Raw genomic sequence first — 19,894 nt, 5'->3', positions numbered from 1 at the left:
CAGATTGCCACTCGGACTGGTTGATGTGCGGCCAAGCCGCGGGGCATCTAAGGACACGTGACATGGCCTGCCTTAGCGACACGGCTCCCTGCCCCGCATCCTACCCAATCAGATCTGCAGATTGGCCGTGACGTCAGGCAAGGCAGCCTTTATAAGCCGGTCCTCGCAGCTGCCTCTGCCTTTCCTTCTGAGCTGTGGGGAAGGCGAGACACTCCGACATGGCTGAGCCGTGGTCTTCCCGCACTTCGGAGGAGATCGTGGACACCGAGGAGCGCAAAGAAGCCGAGTCCAAGAGCCCAGAGCAGAAGACGCCGAAGCAGGAGACACCCGTGCGCCGCCAACGCCGCCGCCGCCGCCCAGCAGACAGCATCGCCAGTTTCGCCACTTACTTCCGCAGGGTGCTGAAGCGGGTGCACACAGGCCTGAGCCTCTCGCGGGAGGCCGTGAGCGTCATGGATTCGTTCGTTAAGGACATCTTCGAGCGCATCGCCAGCGAGGCCGCGCGCCTGGCCCGCTCCAAAAACCGCGTCACCATCACCTACGAAGACATCCAGAGCTCGGTGTGCCTGCTGCTGCCTGGGAAGTTCGGCAAGTCTGCCGTGTCCGAGGGCACTAACGCTCTCATCAAGTACATCTTGTGCGAATGAGCTGCCTCAGGACCACCTGAGCATCGCAAGCCAAAGGCTCTTTTCAGAGCCACTCACTTGGCGGGAACAGACCTGTAGCGCTGACGAGTCCGAGCCACTCTGGTTTGTCGACCAGTGACACTCTGACCATCTTTAAAGCGTTTCTTCCCTGAGGGAAACATTATGAACCTTATCAACTCCACTTGAGTGTACGTCTGTAGAGCCATGGGTTCCATGGAAATCCGTGCATTTTTCTTCACCATACTGCACGTCCTCCCTTCCGAAACGGTCGTTTCTATTAGTTATATTTCTAGGTCAGCCTTTTTAGGGATCTTTACTGCCAAAGTTATCTCCCTAACAACTTAATTTGCCTTTTCATGTTGTCATTCTTCCCCGTGGATATAGCAGTATCATCCGGGATTTTTAATGTGTGAAATAGGGACAGACAAACTACAGTAGCAGATACAAAAATCAAACTTGCCCTTTCACACTCCTTCAACATATTTCAAATCTCAATGCCATTCAGTACATGACATTATAGGACCCAAACACACTGCCAAAAGAGATAAAGCAAATTTTCTAGACTCACTGGGTGACTCAAGCACCATACCTTTGGAAATTTCTCTTCTACCTAATTTATAATGATCTGAGTCTATTTTTCTGCAGCCTGTAACTTTTCACTTTCGAAGTAAAAGTCTTGACTGAACTGCAATTTTGCACGGATGCTGGGAGCGTCCGATGAGACCGGCTGCAACCACAGTCTCCAGTAGCAGCAGCCAGTGAGGGACTCGCACCACTTGGGGGCACAGCAATTGGCCCAAAGTGTGGTGGGGTGACCAGGACCGAACTTATAAGAGGCTTCCTGTCATACTCGGCCTGCAGATTAAGGGAGAAGGAGGTGTGATAGTGTCCCTGAAGGTTTTCCTTCAACGACTTGCATTTAACCATGGGGATTTAAGTCTAGGCCTCCCGATCTGGTAGTGAGACATGTCTCTATCTCCTGGCATCAAAATAAGAGGGGGATGTTGGCCAGTTAAGCAAACTAAGATGCCTCCTTCCTCGACCTCAGGTGATTTCAGTGTTCATGCCTATGATGATATTAATTTAATTTAATATGCATTATGTTTTCTTCCTGGTGCATTGTCTTCTTTTTCTTTCGTTTCTCTGTAGGAATGTTGCTGAATTTCAAAGTACTCAGTGATTTTCCAATTCCTTTCCTTTTAATTTAATTTCTAGCTTCCTACATTGGTGGAGGGAGCACCCACTCTGGGATTTCAATCCTTTGAAACTTACTGTGGGTTTTCATTAGAACTCAGGGTGTCATCATATTTTAAAGGGCTCATTTTGCACCTTGTAATTGCACGACAAGGAAAAGCTGAAAAGCACAGGGAAATATTGTCATTATTTTGCAGAAATTTTAAACACAGTGTCATCTATAAAACTGTTAAATCACTGTGTTGTAAATCCAAAACCAATATATAATATTGTCACAACTATGCTTCAATAAATATGTTTTTTTTAAGAAACTTTTCAGTACCTTTTGATTTGGATGTAGGAAGCTGTGAAGAACATCACTCTCAGTCAAATCATGAGCTAAAACCTAGAGAAACTACAGAAATCCAACTTTTTCTTGAACCCAGATTTAGTGCTTTCTCTAGGTCAGCATTTATGGCGTTCTGTGAGGTTGAAATTAGCTTTGTATCACTTTCATTTCCCATTTCCTTCTCCTTCTCCCGCGAGTGCACTATGGACAATTTCAGAAGAATTTTGTGTGTGATATGCACTAGATAAATGAAGCGAAGGAGCAGACACAGCCATCAACTACCCCTGTTATATTTTTCAAAGTATCCCAGTTTAAGCATACATTGAACTATACAAATTGGGACTGGTGGTCAGTACAGAAATCGCAAAACAGAAGTATTCAGACACATTTGACTTTTCTAAGTCCCTGGTGTTTGAAATTACTTTTCAAGTCCTTTCGGAGGTAGCCAGTCAATTCTTCTCAGGCAGAACAATCTTTTGATATTTTAAAACACACATTTTTCCTGACCGGCAATTTTAGATCCATTGAAGAGTGTCCAGTGAGAGCAGCTCAAGCTCCTGGCTCCGCTGTTCCAGACAATGGGGGACTGGCAGCCTGTGAGCCACAGTCATTGGCTCAAAGTGTGGTCCAGTGAGCAGAGCTGAACACATCACACCCTTTCTATAAAAATCAGCCTAGGGATTAAGGTGGTGGGGGATCTGTGGCAATTTGCCTGTTCTTTTTGGTTCCTTACTTAGATTGAACCCTGGGGATTTCAGGACGTGAATCCAGGCGGATCCTGTGTTCAGCGTTGATATCAATTTAGAGCAGGATTAGGAGCAACATCAGAAGAAATATGTCCCCTTTGCCCTCCAGTGGTTTGAATGTTCATACTCATGTTTGGATGCATATATTTTCTTTTCCATCGTTTTTTCTTCATGGCCCATGAAGATTCCTTTTCCATTTTCATTGGTGTCATTTTTCTATAAATGTATTGCTGAATTTCAAAGAAGTTGCCGGTTTTCTATTACTTTTCTTCTTAGACAGATTTCTAGCTTGCAGAATCTGTGGAGAGAGAATACACTGTGGGATTTCAGTCCTTTGCAATGTAGCACGGTTTGCCCAAAAGCCCAGTATTTCATCATGACAGTTAAGTGTTTCATTTGGGCTTTAAAATAAGATGTAGTTAAGTGAAGTAAGACAGAGTGAGGAAGAAAAATACCGTATGAGATCGCTCATATGCGGAATCTAAAAAAGAAAACAAAGATTAATACAAAACAGAAAGAGACTCTTAGACATAAAATACAATCTTGTGTTTGCCAAAGGGGCGAGGCGTGGGAAGGGACAGACTGAGATTTTAAAATGCAGAATAGATAAAAAAATTATACTGTATACTTCAGGGAAATATTTACAAGATCTTGTGGTACCTCATAGCGGAAAAATAAAATGTGACAATGAATATATATATATATATGTTTGTGTATAACTGAAAAATTGTGCTCTACACTAGAATTTGACACAACATTGTAAAATGTCTATCACTCAATAAAAAAATGTAAAAAAAAATAAGACGCAGTTATAACCTTTATGACTAGGATGTAAACTTGTAATCGATGTCTCTCTCTCTCTCTCAACAAGATAAGGAGACATAGCTATTTGAACTAGGAAATTCAATACATTTCTTGGGCCCATTTCTCAGAGAGACCAAACACAAAGTATTCGACCTTGGACAGAGCTCAAGCATAAAATAGGGTGCAGGACAGGACACTAGTAGGATTTCACAAACTATTGCAAGCTTGAAGGCGGCCAATGTTACATCCAGAGCTCTCGTTGAGGTCAAGAGAAGCGTGATTAAGGCAAATAGCCCCCTCATGTGGTTCATTACTTATTGTAATCTGAAAACTTGAAAATTCACATAAAAGGATTTGGTAAAAAAAAAAAAGCTTACTGCACAAGTTGTCATTAAAATCTACTGCAAAATCAAGAGCTTACATTTTTGTGTAGCAACTCTAAATTGGTATACACATTGAGTAAAATTTTGAAGTCAAATCACCTTCCAGAGCCAAATGCACTCTCCGAGAAATACGTGTGGATTAGATAGAAAGGAGCTGACTTCAGAAAAATCACTAAATTTCTATCGTGCTAATGGTTGCGGCTTCAAAATCCAGGTGTTCTTTTCAATATGACGCTAAGATGTACCACCAGTCATTTTTGCATGCTGCTCCCTAAGCTATCTTATCACGTAAGAAGTAACTCTAAGAAATCTAACACATCAGGGTACTGTAACCTTGCTTTGAGGGGGATATGTTTGTAAATTCAGAAATAAGAGCGTTAGTGAAACATGGCACAAATGCTGCATAATGGGTCTGGAGAGTGAAGACTGAAGGTGCAAGGTTGAGTGGCACCTATCAAATCGAGAAAGTAAAGGAAAAATGGAATTTTGTGTATGTGTGTGAAGATGGGGATGGGGAACGCGGGATCGTGATTATTCCCTTCAGTGGGTGAATCGGAAAGCAGGGCACCCAGAGCACAGTCGCGATCTAACGCTGTTGTTTATGCAAAGGTGAACTTGAGCGAAAGGAATCGCAGCTTAATCAACAAATTATAAAGATCAACGCATGGATTACAGTATTGATAGGACCGATATATGCCATTCGAACTCTTTTCTCCATTACCCACATTATGGAATTCGCTTATGGCTTGGATCCGATCACAGCAAACGAATAACTAAATCAAAAAGTTCAAGGAGAAAATTCTGTCACAGACGCGAATGTACCCGGAAGAAACTTAACTTTCTAACGGAAGGTACTACGCAGACTTGTTCAGGACGCCTCCTGCAACTCTTTCCCAGGCTTTACTCTTCTGCTATTGAAACCGCAAACCTTCGTGATATGAGGCTCGGCTGATGCGAGGTCCAATCAGAGAAGCTGAAACACCACTCGGCTCGGAGTCAGCCAATGAGAGACCGGCACCGGAGAGCCACAGCCATTGGTCCGATGTGCAAGCCGCTTTCCTGGGCTGAACAAGCAAGTGCCTTGCTGGGATACTCAGCCTTGAGCGGGTATCAGGTACGATTATTTGGCTGCTCTTTGTTTCTTTGCTTGATTGACTGTATGATTCTCATGGGAATCACTTAAGACTGTTCTCTTTGCTGCCTACAAAATATACACTTTGCTGATGTGCAAAATGCCAGAGCTTGGCTTTTTCGAACAAAATGAAACTAAGGTCTCCTGCATCCGGAGGCTGGAGGTCCAAATCAAGGAGTCAGCCTGTTTGTTGCCTTCAGCCTCATGTGAAGAAAGCACCTGTTCCAGGCCTCTCTCCTTGGCTTGTAGAGATGGCAGAGACCTCCCTGTACCGGTTCCCATTTTCCCGCCTCCGTGCGAGTCTCGGTGTCCCCATTGCCCCTCTATATATGGGCACAAGTCATTTTGCATTAGGGCCCATGTAATGCGTATATGTTCCCTTGATTCCGCCAATAAAGATCCTATCTCCATAGCAGATCGTGTATGAGGTAGTAAGGTTTAGGACTTCAGCGTGTGAGTTTTAGGGGAAAAGAATGCAACCCGCAGGAGATACGAATTTTGAGTGAGCAGATCTCCTGATTCTTCCAGTAGAAGAGGACACTGATTCCTCTCACACTTAAATGCTGGTGTCATGTTTACCAGGAGGAGTAGTTCCAGGTTTAAAGTCTTGCAACACATACAAGCATCGACTATGGACGGGAAGTCTTACTTGAAGAGATTTTCGGATTCATCAAAGCCTCCAATTCCCTGAGCAATCCAGAAAGCTTTGAGTTTTTTAAATCGTGTACCATGTTTTAGCTATTGCTGCCTGGTAAACCACCTCAAAACGTAGTGGATTAAAGCAGCATGTATTACTTATCATGTATCTCTGTGCCATCTGAATGCTCCTCCTGATCTTCACGGTGTTTGTGTGACTTTTCACATAGCCTTCCTCTCTTTCTTCATGGCCCCTGGTACGGTTCATATCACACCACTTCAAAATAAACAGTTTACAGGCCTCTTCTCTGTGTGTCAATACCGATGTTGGATCATAAGCCATGCTTTTGCATACTCACAAAGAAAAAAGGGAGAGGACACTGGTGACCACTCATGGGAAAATAAGGTGACCCTTCTCATGCAATTTACCTCAGTTACTTGAACCGTGAATAATTTTATTCATTTTTTTAACAAAATTCCTGAGTTTCCATCTTTGTGAAGAGACAAGATACTCTTTCATTGTTCCCTATGAATGCACTATTTTTGCTGCAAACGCCAATATTTATTCAGTTTTATTTCCTCTTCTTTTTATAGTTTTTAAAGCAGGTGTAAATGTCCCTATTGATCAGGCTGGAGAGCCCTGAAAAGGATGTGACTCTCAGCCAAACAATGAGACAAAATATGGACAAACTACAGAAATCAAACCTTTTCTTCAGGACCTGAGAGGAGGGACAGCACCATCTAGGAGAGACAAAAGACAAAGCCTATTTAAACATTTCCAGAACCCACAGGCTCAGGAAAAAAGAGAGAGCAAGCAAGGAAGGATATGACAGAGAAATGAAATACTCTGATTGCTGTGCCTCTGGAGGTGGGAGGCAAATTGCCTGATTGAGGAGGCCTGGAAATCTCTTCCTGTTTCCCCAACCAATGTAGGAGAACTCTGATGGGCCATTACCCCTGAAGAACTGTCTTTGGGATCCTTCGACTAAGAGTTTGGAAGAAATGAACCTTTGAATGGAATAGTAATTATTTTTATTCTTGCAGGTCAGAAACATCTCATGAAAATATTTGGCAAAAGGAATTTGATTCCCAAAGAGACTAGGAAAAACTACCACCCAATCACCTGCAAGTAACTCAGTTTGTGTGGTGACTTGGGAACTAAAGTTTGGATGAGAAGAGCTCTTGGTAAAGCTCTGGGCGTTTTCAAAGACAGCATTATGGGCCAGTTTGAAAACACAGCACTTTGAGTAAGTCGTTTATTTTCTATCATACTCAGTGTTGCAACTTCAAATTGACAGTGTTTGCACGTGTGACATAGAAAGTCTTTCTCAAACTCGTTCCTGCTAACTGGTCTCATACACACTGACTTCTGTGAGAAGTCATTTCAGGAAACTTACAACGCTAAGATATCTTTAATTGTGCTTGGAGGTTGTGCATCTGTAAATTCAGAAATCAAACAGGAGCAGTATTAAACAATGTTCAAGATGCACCGTGACTGGGTTGTGAAGACTGGGAGCTCAAGGGCGACTGACGCCCTGGGAATCTAAGGAAGACAGGAACGACGGGGTCTGATGTTGAAGAGGGTGAGGCCAAATAAGTACATGTGCTTACTCACTTCAGAAAGTGATTAAGGGGAAAGGGCACCTAGTGAGCAGTCATGATCTAACAGTGTGCTTTACTGTAGTGTCAAACTAGGGGAAAGGGCTTATGGCTTAAATAGCAAATGATAATCATCAACTCAGAGAGAATAGAAGCAGTAGGACAAAGGTACCCCATTCAAGCTTCTTCAACATTACTCGTGTCGTGGAAATCATTTGCAGACATAAGCGAGGACCCAAACACAGTACTGAAATCATTAAACCGAACTCTTCAGGAAACAGTAGCTATCCAAGGTGGGGGGAACTGAAGGTACTAGTCTGACTGGGTCAGATTTATCCTTTGGTTTGTTTTTCCCTCAAGAGCACGGTCTCTTGTGTTTGAACATGGAAAGCTTCAGGACTTGCAACTCGGCATCGTGGGGACGCTGGATGCGTCCAACCAGAGCAGCCCAAGCGTCAATCTGGACCGGCTCAGCCAAAGAAAACCCTGCTACCCCTGAGGCACGGCCATTGACTGAAAGTGTCAACAGTTGTCCTGGGCTGAATCAAAAGGAATCTTTATTCTATGTTCAGCCTGGGAGATTGTGGGGTGGGTTAGGGATGGGATACCTTGCCCTTCAAGATTATTAAAACAATTTCCTTGATTTTTAGTGGGATGTACACCAGAGCTTTGACTGGTAGCATTCTTTGATGTTTAAAAACATTTTTATGGGGAGAAAACAAATCCAAATTTCAATTCCATTTGAAGGTATGATTTTAGTGCAATTTCTTCCAGGATATATGAATTTTGCTTAACTACACTGCATTTCATCACGTTCCTAAACTGTTGTATCTGTTAGTTCTTTCCTTAGGTCAACCTTTAAGGGGGTGTTTTTGTTACAGAAACCTGAATCCCATCCAGAGACCAAGCGACACTCGGAGGGTTGGAGAACTCTGGTTTATTATTACGCTGGCGGACCCAGAGGGGTTAACACTCCCAGCTCTGGACCACGTCTGTAGGTTTACACAGGCTTTTATATGGTTTTTGGTTTCGATTAAACTCATGCCATATGCAAATGAGGTGTTAGAAATGGACCAACCAGGAGTGGGCTTTTGGGAACCAAAGGGATTTTAGGGGTAAGTTTCATTTACCTAGAGCAAGCAGTTTTATAGAAGCGCAAACGTGGTAAGGCAATGGCCCTGCCTGGGAGGTCTTGCAGGCCCCTTTGTGGGTTTTGCCCCTTTATTTTCTTTTGCTGGTACCTTTTACACTCTGATTCCCTCACGAGGGTACAGTGGCTTTTTCCACAAGCCCTTCTTTCTCAGATGGTCACACAGTGCAGAAGCACGTATATGAATCCCTCTGCATTCTGTTGGGCCGTGTATTAAGGAGATTTTCAAACGCCTAAAATAATGTCAATCTACTCTCCACTTTTCAGAAAAGTTATTTTTCATTTCATTTTGTAGTCTATGTTAACATGATGTAATGAGTTTTTATTGTATTTTTAAACGATTTTTTAAAAATAATGAATCAACATTTCAGTTGTAATGTTTTGTAGAACAAATATTGGCAGATATAATGCACGTAAAAGATCTTTGGGTCCTAACATATGGTGAAAAAGATAGAACCCGAATATAGGTATGTTCATGTATGACTGAAGTATTATGCTGCACACCAGAAATTGACACAACATTGTAAACTGACTATACTTCACTAAATATATAGACACAGATATATATATAACTATATATACACACACAAAAAAAGATCTTGGGGTCCCTATTAATTTTTAGATGTGTAAAGTTGTCTTGAGGCCAAAAAGGGTTCTAGATTTTTAGTGATTTGTGGTGCCAGTAGAGAAATTGAGAATAGCCTCCTTTTCAGTGGTTTTAAGCTTTTTCAAACTCACTATCTAATATTCAGCAAGACTTGGAAATCATAGTGTCGATAGGAAGCTTTCCCATCATCTTCCTCACTCTAATCAGAATGACAGTAGCATTGCATCAACAAACACGATCTTGAGCTTTCATTTGTGGCCTCTGTGTTCCCAATAACATCTTTGATTTCTGAGCATTTTAGGCAACATGACATATATCAAATATTCACTTAAGCCATCTTAGCAACTTTCGAAATTAACATGATTTTTAATGTTTCGTTTGCTCATATAAGTCACAGTAATAGATTTTCCACTATTAGATCACGCTAGAATTCTGGGAAGGAAATCCCTTCCTCCCGGGTAGGTTTCCTTGGCCATTATTTAGGTCCTTTCCTATGTAGACTCATGAGCACAATCACCAGTATGATAGAGCTCTGATTTATCGTGACGTCTGCTTCCTTGGTCCCTTGCTTCCTTCAACTGTCCCCTAAGCCATACTGTGTCTTGGGAGCGTCACTTTCCCAGAAGCAGCCCAGGCCCAGCACTTAGCTGGGCCCTGCACTGTGGTTTAAGGCAAAACAGGGGCTAGGGGAGTGGGCTTGACCTAATAAGTAACCTTTCTTTCAGCTGTTCCTATCTGAGTCTCCAACGCTCTGTACTCCTCAGATTTGAGGCACAGCTGTGCTGTGAAGGCAGCTGTGCTCAACCCCACTTGCTCCCAACAAGGGAAGTTCTGCATTCCAAGCATTCCTCGACCCCTGTTTCTTGACCACTCCAGGACCAACAACTGGAATGTACTGAGAATGTCCTCCAAAGCTCATTTATAGTTTGTTTATTCCTTACTCCATCCTCATGGAGAGGCTGGCTACTCCTCCCTGGTCGAACTCCACCCTCACTCAGGGGAGCTGCAGATCATGGCCCAGCAGGTGTGTGAGCCTTGCAAAAAGCCCTGATGTGTGAGCCTGCTTGGCCTCTTCATAGGCAAGGGGATCGTACATTCTCTTGTCCAATCCATGCAGACCCTTTGAAGAGTGAAAGGGCCACTGTGAATAATTGTGCTGGGACAACAGCAAAACCAGGGTGTGTGGATACCATTTAAGGGGAAAAGAAGTGGGGAAAGGGTAAGGATATCTCTTGGGGCTTGGGAATTTGCAGGGCGCAAAGGTTAGTGGGAATATGAGAGTGCACCATCCTTTTCATGATTTGTTCTCTTCAGAGTTCTGGTGCCTTTGTTTTCTGGAGACAGTGTCGAGAGGCTGCATGAACAGGGGAAAGAGACACAGCATGGGGATAGTGTCCGTTTGGGTCCTGTAACTGCTGTGAGCTAGTGAGACGAGGCTTTACAGCCCGAGTGATTAAGGACAGGATTTGCAGTCGGATTAGACCTGGGTTCACACTCTAGCCGTGTCTTCTTACGTGCTGTGGTGCTTTGGGTAAGCGACTTGACCTCTCTGAGCCCCAGTTTCCCCCTCTGTAGAATAGGACCTACAAGACTGTTGCGAGGATTCGGTGAGATAATACAGACAGAGGGCCCAAGGAAAGGAGGCTATGATTATTCTCAGTGCTGAGATTCATGCTGTCAGGCAACTCGAGGGGTGGGGGTGCAATTTGGTGCCCGACAGCTGTATGGACATGCTCTCCTGGCTGCCTTGGCCCGATCTGTTTGCTTAGGGCTGACAATGAGATAAGGGTGGATGACCTTTCCCTCCGGAGCCTCCCATTAGTGAGGCTGCAGAGATAACGCGGCTCTGAGTTGCGATGGGAAGTTGCTAGGAAGCAGTTGGGAAGTGCCTTGCTCCCTTGCTGGCTTTGGGCATTGCTGACTCAGGGCTTTGTGGGCCAGCTGTTCCTCCGCACTCCCATGAAACCCCGGCCCCTCACCCTCTCCCTATCTGAATCCTATTCACGTTTCAAGTCTTGGCTCAAATCCTGCCTCCTCTGTGAGGATGACTTGACCATCCCAGCTTACAGTGACTTGCTCTTCTGGAGCCTCAGGACCCTCCATTGTAAAATAGACATACTCTTAGTACTGCCCCTGCAGAAGGGCTGTGACCAGCACTGAATGGGAGAATAGACGTAGCATGCCAGGTGCAGTGTCTGGTATAAGCCTACGGTGAGTTCCCTGCCTCTTTCCCCTCCTACTCTCTGAACCCCCACGATGCACACTTTGCGGTCTTGATCAGGTGCAGCCTTCTACTGGCAATCGTTCAGGAGTATGACTGTGCTAGCTCCCCGCTCAACTGTCATGTCGTGGAGGTCGGGGTCCACATTTTATCCCTCCTTACCTTTGAGTATCCAGCTCTACACCAATCACCATAGTAACCACTTTAAACTGGGCACTTTGTGATTCTATGTGTCAGACACACTGCAGCATATGTTATACATATGGGTCTAGTCTTTACTCTTTGCCCCTATATTTTCTTCCCAGGACAGGCAAGCATAATTATCCCTGTCAAGGAGAGTGAGACTCAGAGAGGTTGCGTTGACTACCAACCAAGCTTGCATGGCTGAGTAAGTGGCCTAGCCAGGAATCACATGCGTTTGTCTTCAACGCTAGATTCAGATTCAATGAATAGGTCTGAATGAGTGAGATGGGCAAGAGGATGGACAGGAGTTGAACCCAGAATAGGAGTGCCTGCACCCTTCTCGGACTTTATAGAGGGAACCTGCTTGAGTAAATCCTGTAGGTCATAAAGATCTGGGATTCAGGGGATCCCCAAGCTTAGTTAAGGATACAGTGCCACTCGGACAGGAGAAAAGGGGAGAGGATGATGATGAGTCAAGCTACACCACAGGGTAGTTTGTTTTAACATTTTTCTTTATTGAGTTACAGTCATTTTACAGTGCTGTGTCAAATTCCAGTGTAGAGCACAATTTTTCAGTTATACATGAACATACATACATTCACTGTCACATTCTCTTTCGCTGTGAGCCACCACAAGATCCTGTATATATTTCCCTGTGCTACACAGTACAGTCTTGTTTATCTATTCTACATTTTGAAATCCCAATCTGTCCCTTTCCACCCCGCGTCCCCCTGGCAACCACAAGTTTCTATTCTATGTCTATGAGACTCTTTCTGTTTTGTACTGATTTTTTTTGTTGTTTTCTTTTCTAAGAGTCCGCATATGAGCGACCTCATACGGTAATTTTCTTTCTCTTTCTGGCTTACTTCACTTAGAATGACATTCTCCAGTAACATCCATGTTGCTGCAAATGGCGTTACGTTGTCAGTTTTTATGGCTGAATTGTATTCCACTGTATAAATATATCACATCTTTATCCAGTCATCTGTTGATGGACATTTAGGTTGTTTCCATGTCTTGGCTATTGTAAAACCACAGGGTAATTATCCCAGGGAATTCCTTTCTGGCTCCAAGATCCCAAAAATCTGCATTTGAGGACCCAACCACTGGCCATTCTCAAGGTGAATTGTAGAATAAGCACGAGTCGAACAGACCTCCTTTGAAGAGAATTATTTACCTAGAAAGGTTTGAATTTCCTTGGAGTCTAGGCTGGGCTTTTCACTCAAATAGGTCCTTGGTCAAATCCAGGACAGAATATCAAGTCTGCAATGTAGGATGAAGTGCGGAGATACCCTCTGCTGTGCTGTTGTATCTGGTGCAGTGATAGGGAGGGCAGAGGGAATTTGACAGTTGATTCAGCAGACACCAAGGCTCCTATGGCCTGAGAGTGGCCTGGGAACCCACGGTAATGACCTCACAGGCTAGAAGGCTGCTAACCCTAGCCAAACGCTGTGCCCAAACCTCTGTCCCTGGGCCTGAGCAAATCAGGGTGGTGGGACTGTGCTCCGCGAGGCTATGCCTGGGTTCAGTAGAGGTAGGTCTCCTACAGGTAAGAGAATTAGGGGTTTATGAGCTGTCTCCTTGGTCCCCCCAGATCTTCCAGAAGCCTCACTGACTCAGACCAGAGGGAAAACCCTTCTCTGGCCGAGCTCCAGAATTCCCAGCTGTCCGGCTGCCCTGGCTCCCAAGGATTTGAATTTGGGAATCCTCAGCGAGGGAGCGGGGAACATCCTGGCTCTCCCACTTGTCTCAACTGGCCTGCCACAGGAGCTTCCCAACACACTCTCTGCTTCCACTCACAGGTACCCTCCCCCCTGCTCAATTCAGGGAGGCGTCATGGTACAAGGAGCGAGAATCCGGGCTCGGGTGTCCGGTAGAGCTGAGGTCTAATCCCGCCTCACCTGCTTCCTGAGCGGCGTGATGCATGGCAGTTGACTCGACATTCTACCGTAGCGTATTTTTTGGCCATTGGCATTAGAATCAGTCCTTAACTCACAGGGTGTTAGAGATCCGCTAAGGAGGTTATCATCTGCCCCCTCCCAATTTCCCAAAAGTGGTGAAAAGCGAAATATTAGAAACTCAACAAAACGGTCATATCTGTGTGGAACCATCCATGTAAACTGTACAACATAACAGAATATGTTGTTGTTGTTGTTGTTCTGGGCAACGGGATAAAATTGGTGACTGCTTGTTAATATAGAAGAAAACAGACAAACCAACCTTGTATTGCCACTTATGAGTAATTTCTAGTTCACCAACCTCAGATTTTAGCCATCCTACCCTCACAAAGGTTGAGGAAATATCATGTTAGGGTTTACAGCACAGCCTGCGTTCATCTATTCATTTACTCAACTAACATTTACTGAATATCGAATACATCAGGCACTGCTAGGTGCTGGGAATCACGGATGCATAAGCCGAGGGCCCATAAACTGGTTACAGTCTAATGAGAGGAGGTAGATACCTTAGACATATATTTATACCATGTTAAGGGTTTTGAAAGAGATGTGCACACGTTATTTGGGGAGCAAATAGAGGACAGGGATCCAACCCAGCCAGGGGGTAGTCAGGAAACTCTTTCTGGGAGAAGTACAGACTAAGATATGTGTGTTTATGTACCAGTGTTTCCACTGTTCTGCATCTTCACTACGATGTGTCCGGGTGTGTGTCTGGAATCTAGGGAATCAAGGCGATCTTCCATCCAGAAAATTACCAACCATTTCTTCTTAGAATATGATTCTTTCCCACTATCTCCTTCACAGAGTCCCACGAGCAACATTTTCTATGCTTCTGATCCGTGCCTTACGTCTCTTGACCTTTCTTTCTTCCTTCATTCTCCTTATCTTTCTAGGAGGCAGTCTTCATAATCTCCTTCATCTGTCTTCCAGTATGCTAATTCTCTATCTAGGTGAGTCTAATTGGTTATTTTCAATTATATTAACTGTTTCTTTCACATGTTCTGTTTTTCGCCCTCAGGAATTTTACTCCATTCTTTGTAGTACTTGGTTGTTTCTCCCTTTCAATGGTTTATATCCTCCCACTAGCTTAAACATGTTAATCGCATTTGCAATACTTTGCTAAGTCTTTGGAGGCATCTATACATATTTTGCTTTTTTTAAAATTGTGAGCATGTTTGGGAAGTCTTTATCTCTGGGAACCTTCTTAAAGCCTCGGTTAAGGGAGGGCTCCTCCAGTAAGGATGTGACTGGCATGTGACTGATGTCTGGGCTTCCCCCAGAATTACTTGAGCTGTATTGATTGTAACAATTGGAACTCTCAAGCTACCTGAGGGCAGAACTGTGATTTCAAAATTTCAGAGCAGCCTTTTCACCCACATCAGACCCAGGTTAGAGAGATACACGTTTCCTTGTATCTCCTTTCGTCCTAGGAAAAAGGCCGAATTTTGACTGAGAGAGTTTTCATTCAAGCGCCTGGGATTGATACAGGGGTCTCAGTTGCCTATTAATCTCTGGCTCTTTTGCAGCTCATCCAAGGATTTAAAATAATGTTTATGATCATTTTGTTTCAAGTATCTATATCTAGTTGAAATGGGAGGTTTTCCACTAGTCTACTGCCACTAGTGTCCAAATAAGAGAAGTAAGTGTCCTTGAGAAGTCTAAACCAGATTAGGGTCACGCTGTAGTGTTCAGCCGACTTCTAAGCTACTCTGCAAGGTTTGAGACAACTTACATTCACATGTCTCCCGCCTTGAAGGGGCTGGTTGCAGGGCTGCCTTCAGCTGGGCTCCTGTCCTATCCCACTGAGTCTCACAGTCTCTTCATATGCTGTCTCCAGTAGGACAGGCAGACTTCCTACCTGGCAGATCAGGGCTCTCAAGGAAGAAGGCAGAGTCTATCTTAAAGATTGGATCTGTAATCGCCATAACATCATTTCCACTATGCTCCATTGCTCAAAGCAATCACATGCCTGCCCAGAGTCAAGAGCGTGGGAAAAGAGACAGGGCCAACCACTTGGAGGAGTGTCAAAAATTGAGGCGCCTTCCTGAACCTGACACACAGCGCCAGGCAGCGCATATGTCTCAAGATGCTACTTGGCGCCTCACACTGGGTATGCCCATATAACAAAGTCCTTGGTTCCCAGGTCCAGAGTGGTAAACTCTGGAAAAGTTTTCCACTTGACTTGCCCCTAGTAAGGTTACCCAGCCCATGTAGTGGATCTCTCTGATCCAGGGCAGAGCTTTCACACCAAGGAAGCATGAAGTTTCTAACCTTTGCACACATCTTCTCTCACTTGTTGGTCTCTGGACATAGACACACAGACGCACAGAAAGACACAAAGAAGTGTATGTTGAGTGCAAACTAGGTTGAAGGAACTTCACCAGAACTTGGTACCAGTATCTGATTTTCCTGCCTCGAGACCACCAAGTTTGCCATATTCAGCGTGGTCCTCTTCTTTCAGGGATCCCCAAACTCCAGGCACTTCAATTGCAATCCATACCTCTCCGTCATGTCTGTAATACTACATACCCACAGAGTCATATGGGGTAGGCTTGAGGTCAGAGAAAGAACTTAGGGAGAAGGGAAGCGGAAGCAGAAGTGACCGCCAACGTCTGCCGTGCCATGCTGGAGATGGAGGGAGAGGTAGGAGAAGCAAATCAAGGTTGCATTTCCTTTTATTTTCAACCACTTCCTGTCAAGTAAGGTTCTTCATTGAAGCACAGATTGTAGGAGCCTCTGATAAGGTCTGGCAATGAAAGGCTTTTAACAGACGCTGGAGTGAGGTTCCAGAGATCACCGAGGTTCCTGGTGTCAAATCTAGCCAGTAGCTAGTCACCTGTTCTAAGGCCCTTTACCTCTCTGGGAATCTCCAATCGGGGAAAAGTCACCGAGTTCCAAGAAGGAACACAATTCACTATGCTAGTCCAATTGTGATAAGCAGCATAGTACTTATGAACGTGATTCATCCATAAGACAGAATTCCCAATGGTCCATGTAAAACACCTGAATAAGCATCATGCCCTCCCAAAGTCAAATAGTATTTGAGTAACCCCAGCACCCAAGACCTGACACTGTCCACCACTGCCCCTCTGTAGGAAGGTGTTGCAAGCTCAGCAGTTACATTATGGATAGCTTTTAGGATTTCAGAAGAATCCTAATGCAGCAGCAGAGGCCATGAGGGTGGCACTGGCCATGTCACAAGCCCAGCTGGCAAGGACTGGATTCATGGCCTGCTAACGGGGAATTTGGGTGCTTTCATGTCCCGCTAATGTCCACCAGTGATTCTAGATTTTTTAAACGTCCTTCAATAAGGAGAAAACATAAATGAATAGGCTTTCAAGGTTACTCTTCCACTACTCCATACTCATTCTCTTCTAGTCCAGGAGTGACAGGAGGATGAGAACCACTATGCATCACGAAGCAGGACCAGGCAATTACATTGGCCCCTGTCCTGGAAGCTGGGTGTTCTCTCTGCCAAGACATCCTGGTGACCATTTGTCAGGCTGATTGCTTGGAGGAGGAAAAACACTTTTTCCAATAGCTAGAGAAAGCTGACACGGTCAGACTAGGGAAATTGTTTTAATAATCTTGAAGGGCAAGGTATCCCACCCCTAACCCTCCCTGCAATCTCCCAGGCTGAACATAGAAGAAAGACTCATTATGATTCAGCCGAGGACAACTGTTGACACTTTCAGTCAATGGCTGTACCTCAGGGGTTGCAGTGTTTTCTTTGGCTGAGCTGGTTAAGAGTGGCGCATGGGCTGCTGTGATTGGAGGAACAGTAATCAGATTATTTCATTTCTCTCTTATGTCCTGCCTTGCTTGCTCTATCTTTTTTCCTGAGCCTGTGGGTTCTGGAAATGATTAAGTAGGCTTTCTCTTTCGTCTCTCCTAGATGGTGCTGTCCCTCCTCTCAGGTCCTGAAGAAAAGGTTTGATTTCTGTAGTTTGTCCATATTTTGTCTCATTGTTTGGCTGAGAGTCACATCCTTTTCAGGGCTCTCCAGCCTGATCAATAGGGACATTTACACCTGCTTTAAAAACTATAAAAGGAAGAGGAAATAAAACTGAATAAATATTGGCGTTTGCAGCAAAAATAGTGCATTCATAGGGAACAATGAAAGAGTATCTTGTCTCTTCACAAAGATGGAAACTCAGGAATTTTGTTAAAAAATGAATAAAATTATTCACGGTTCAAGTAACTGAGGTAAATTGCATGAGAAGGGTCACCTTATTTTCCCATGAGTGGTCACCAGTGTCCTCTCCCTTTTTTCTTTGTGAGTATGCAAAAGCATGGCTTATGATCCAACATCGGTATTGACACACAGAGAAGAGGCCTGTAAACTGTTTATTTTGAAGTGGTGTGATATGAACCGTACCAGGGGCCATGAAGAAAGAGAGGAAGGCTACGTGAAAAGTCACACAAACACCGTGAAGATCAGGAGGAGCATTCAGATGGCACAGAGATACATGATAAGTAATACATGCTGCTTTAATCCACTACGTTTTGAGGTGGTTTACCAGGCAGCAATAGCTAAAACATGGTACACGATTTAAAAAACTCAAAGCTTTCTGGATTGCTCAGGGAATTGGAGGCTTTGATGAATCCGAAAATCTCTTCAAGTAAGACTTCCCGTCCATAGTCGATGCTTGTATGTGTTGCAAGACTTTAAACCTGGAACTACTCCTCCTGGTAAACATGACACCAGCATTTAAGTGTGAGAGGAATCAGTGTCCTCTTCTACTGGAAGAATCAGGAGATCTGCTCACTCAAAATTCGTATCTCCTGCGGGTTGCATTCTTTTCCCCTAAAACTCACACGCTGAAGTCCTAAACCTTACTACCTCATACACGATCTGCTATGGAGATAGGATCTTTATTGGCGGAATCAAGGGAACATATACGCATTACATGGGCCCTAATGCAAAATGACTTGTGCCCATATATAGAGGGGCAATGGGGACACCGAGACTCGCACGGAGGCGGGAAAATGGGAACCGGTACAGGGAGGTCTCTGCCATCTCTACAAGCCAAGGAGAGAGGCCTGGAACAGGTGCTTTCTTCACATGAGGCTGAAGGCAACAAACAGGCTGACTCCTTGATTTGGACCTCCAGCCTCCGGATGCAGGAGACCTTAGTTTCATTTTGTTCGAAAAAGCCAAGCTCTGGCATTTTGCACATCAGCAAAGTGTATATTTTGTAGGCAGCAAAGAGAACAGTCTTAAGTGATTCCCATGAGAATCATACAGTCAATCAAGCAAAGAAACAAAGAGCAGCCAAATAATCGTACCTGATACCCGCTCAAGGCTGAGTATCCCAGCAAGGCACTTGCTTGTTCAGCCCAGGAAAGCGGCTTGCACATCGGACCAATGGCTGTGGCTCTCCGGTGCCGGTCTCTCATTGGCTGACTCCGAGCCGAGTGGTGTTTGAGCTTCTCTGATTGGACCTCGCATCAGCCGAGCCTCATATCACGAAGGTTTGCGGTTTCAATAGCAGAAGAGTAAAGCCTGGGAAAGAGTTGCAGGAGGCGTCCTGAACAAGTCTGCGTAGTACCTTCCGTTAGAAAGTTAAGTTTCTTCCGGGTACATTCGCGTCTGTGACAGAATTTTCTCCTTGAACTTTTTGATTTAGTTATTCGTTTGCTGTGATCGGATCCAAGCCATAAGCGAATTCCATAATGTGGGTAATGGAGAAAAGAGTTCGAATGGCATATATCGGTCCTATCAATACTGTAATCCATGCGTTGATCTTTATAATTTGTTGATTAAGCTGCGATTCCTTTCGCTCAAGTTCACCTTTGCATAAATAACAGCGTTAGATCGCGACTGTGCTCTGGGTGCCCTGCTTTCCGATTCACCCACTGAAGGGAATAATCACGATCCCGCGTTCCCCATCCCCATCTTCACACACATACACAAAATTCCATTTTTCCTTTACTTTCTCGATTTGATAGGTGCCACTCAACCTTGCACCTTCAGTCTTCACTCTCCAGACCCATTATGCAGCATTTGTGCCGTGTTTCACTAACGCTCTTATTTCTGAATTTACAAACATATCCCCCTCAAAGCAAGATTACAGTACCCTGATGTGTTAGATTTCTTAGAGTTACTTCTTACGTGATAAGATAGCTTAGGGAGCAGCATGCAAAAATGACTGGTGGTACATCTTAGCGTCATATTGAAAAAAATAACTTGGATTTTGAAGCCACAACCATTAGCACGACAGAAATTTAGTGATTTTTCTGAAGTCAGCTCCTTTCTATCTAATCCACACGTATTTCTCGGAAAGTGCATTTGGCTCTGGAAGG

The 19,894-nt window shown here is 44.4% G+C and overlaps 1 protein-coding gene across 1 annotated transcript; it reads left to right on the top strand.

Annotated features, from left to right (window-relative positions):
* The first annotated feature begins 218 nt into the window (after positions 1-218).
* Positions 219-647, top strand: LOC116277927 (histone H2B type F-M-like). The gene has a single exon (XM_072955962.1). It carries the CDS (start codon positions 219-221, stop codon positions 645-647), a length of 429 nt encoding a protein of 142 aa, XP_072812063.1.
* Positions 648-19,894: the final 19,247 nt, after the last annotated feature.

Source organism: Vicugna pacos, chromosome X (assembly GCF_048564905.1).
Source record: "Vicugna pacos chromosome X, VicPac4, whole genome shotgun sequence".
Classification (NCBI taxonomy): domain Eukaryota; kingdom Metazoa; phylum Chordata; class Mammalia; order Artiodactyla; family Camelidae; genus Vicugna; species Vicugna pacos.
This window is presented reverse-complemented; position numbering and strand designations above follow the sequence as displayed.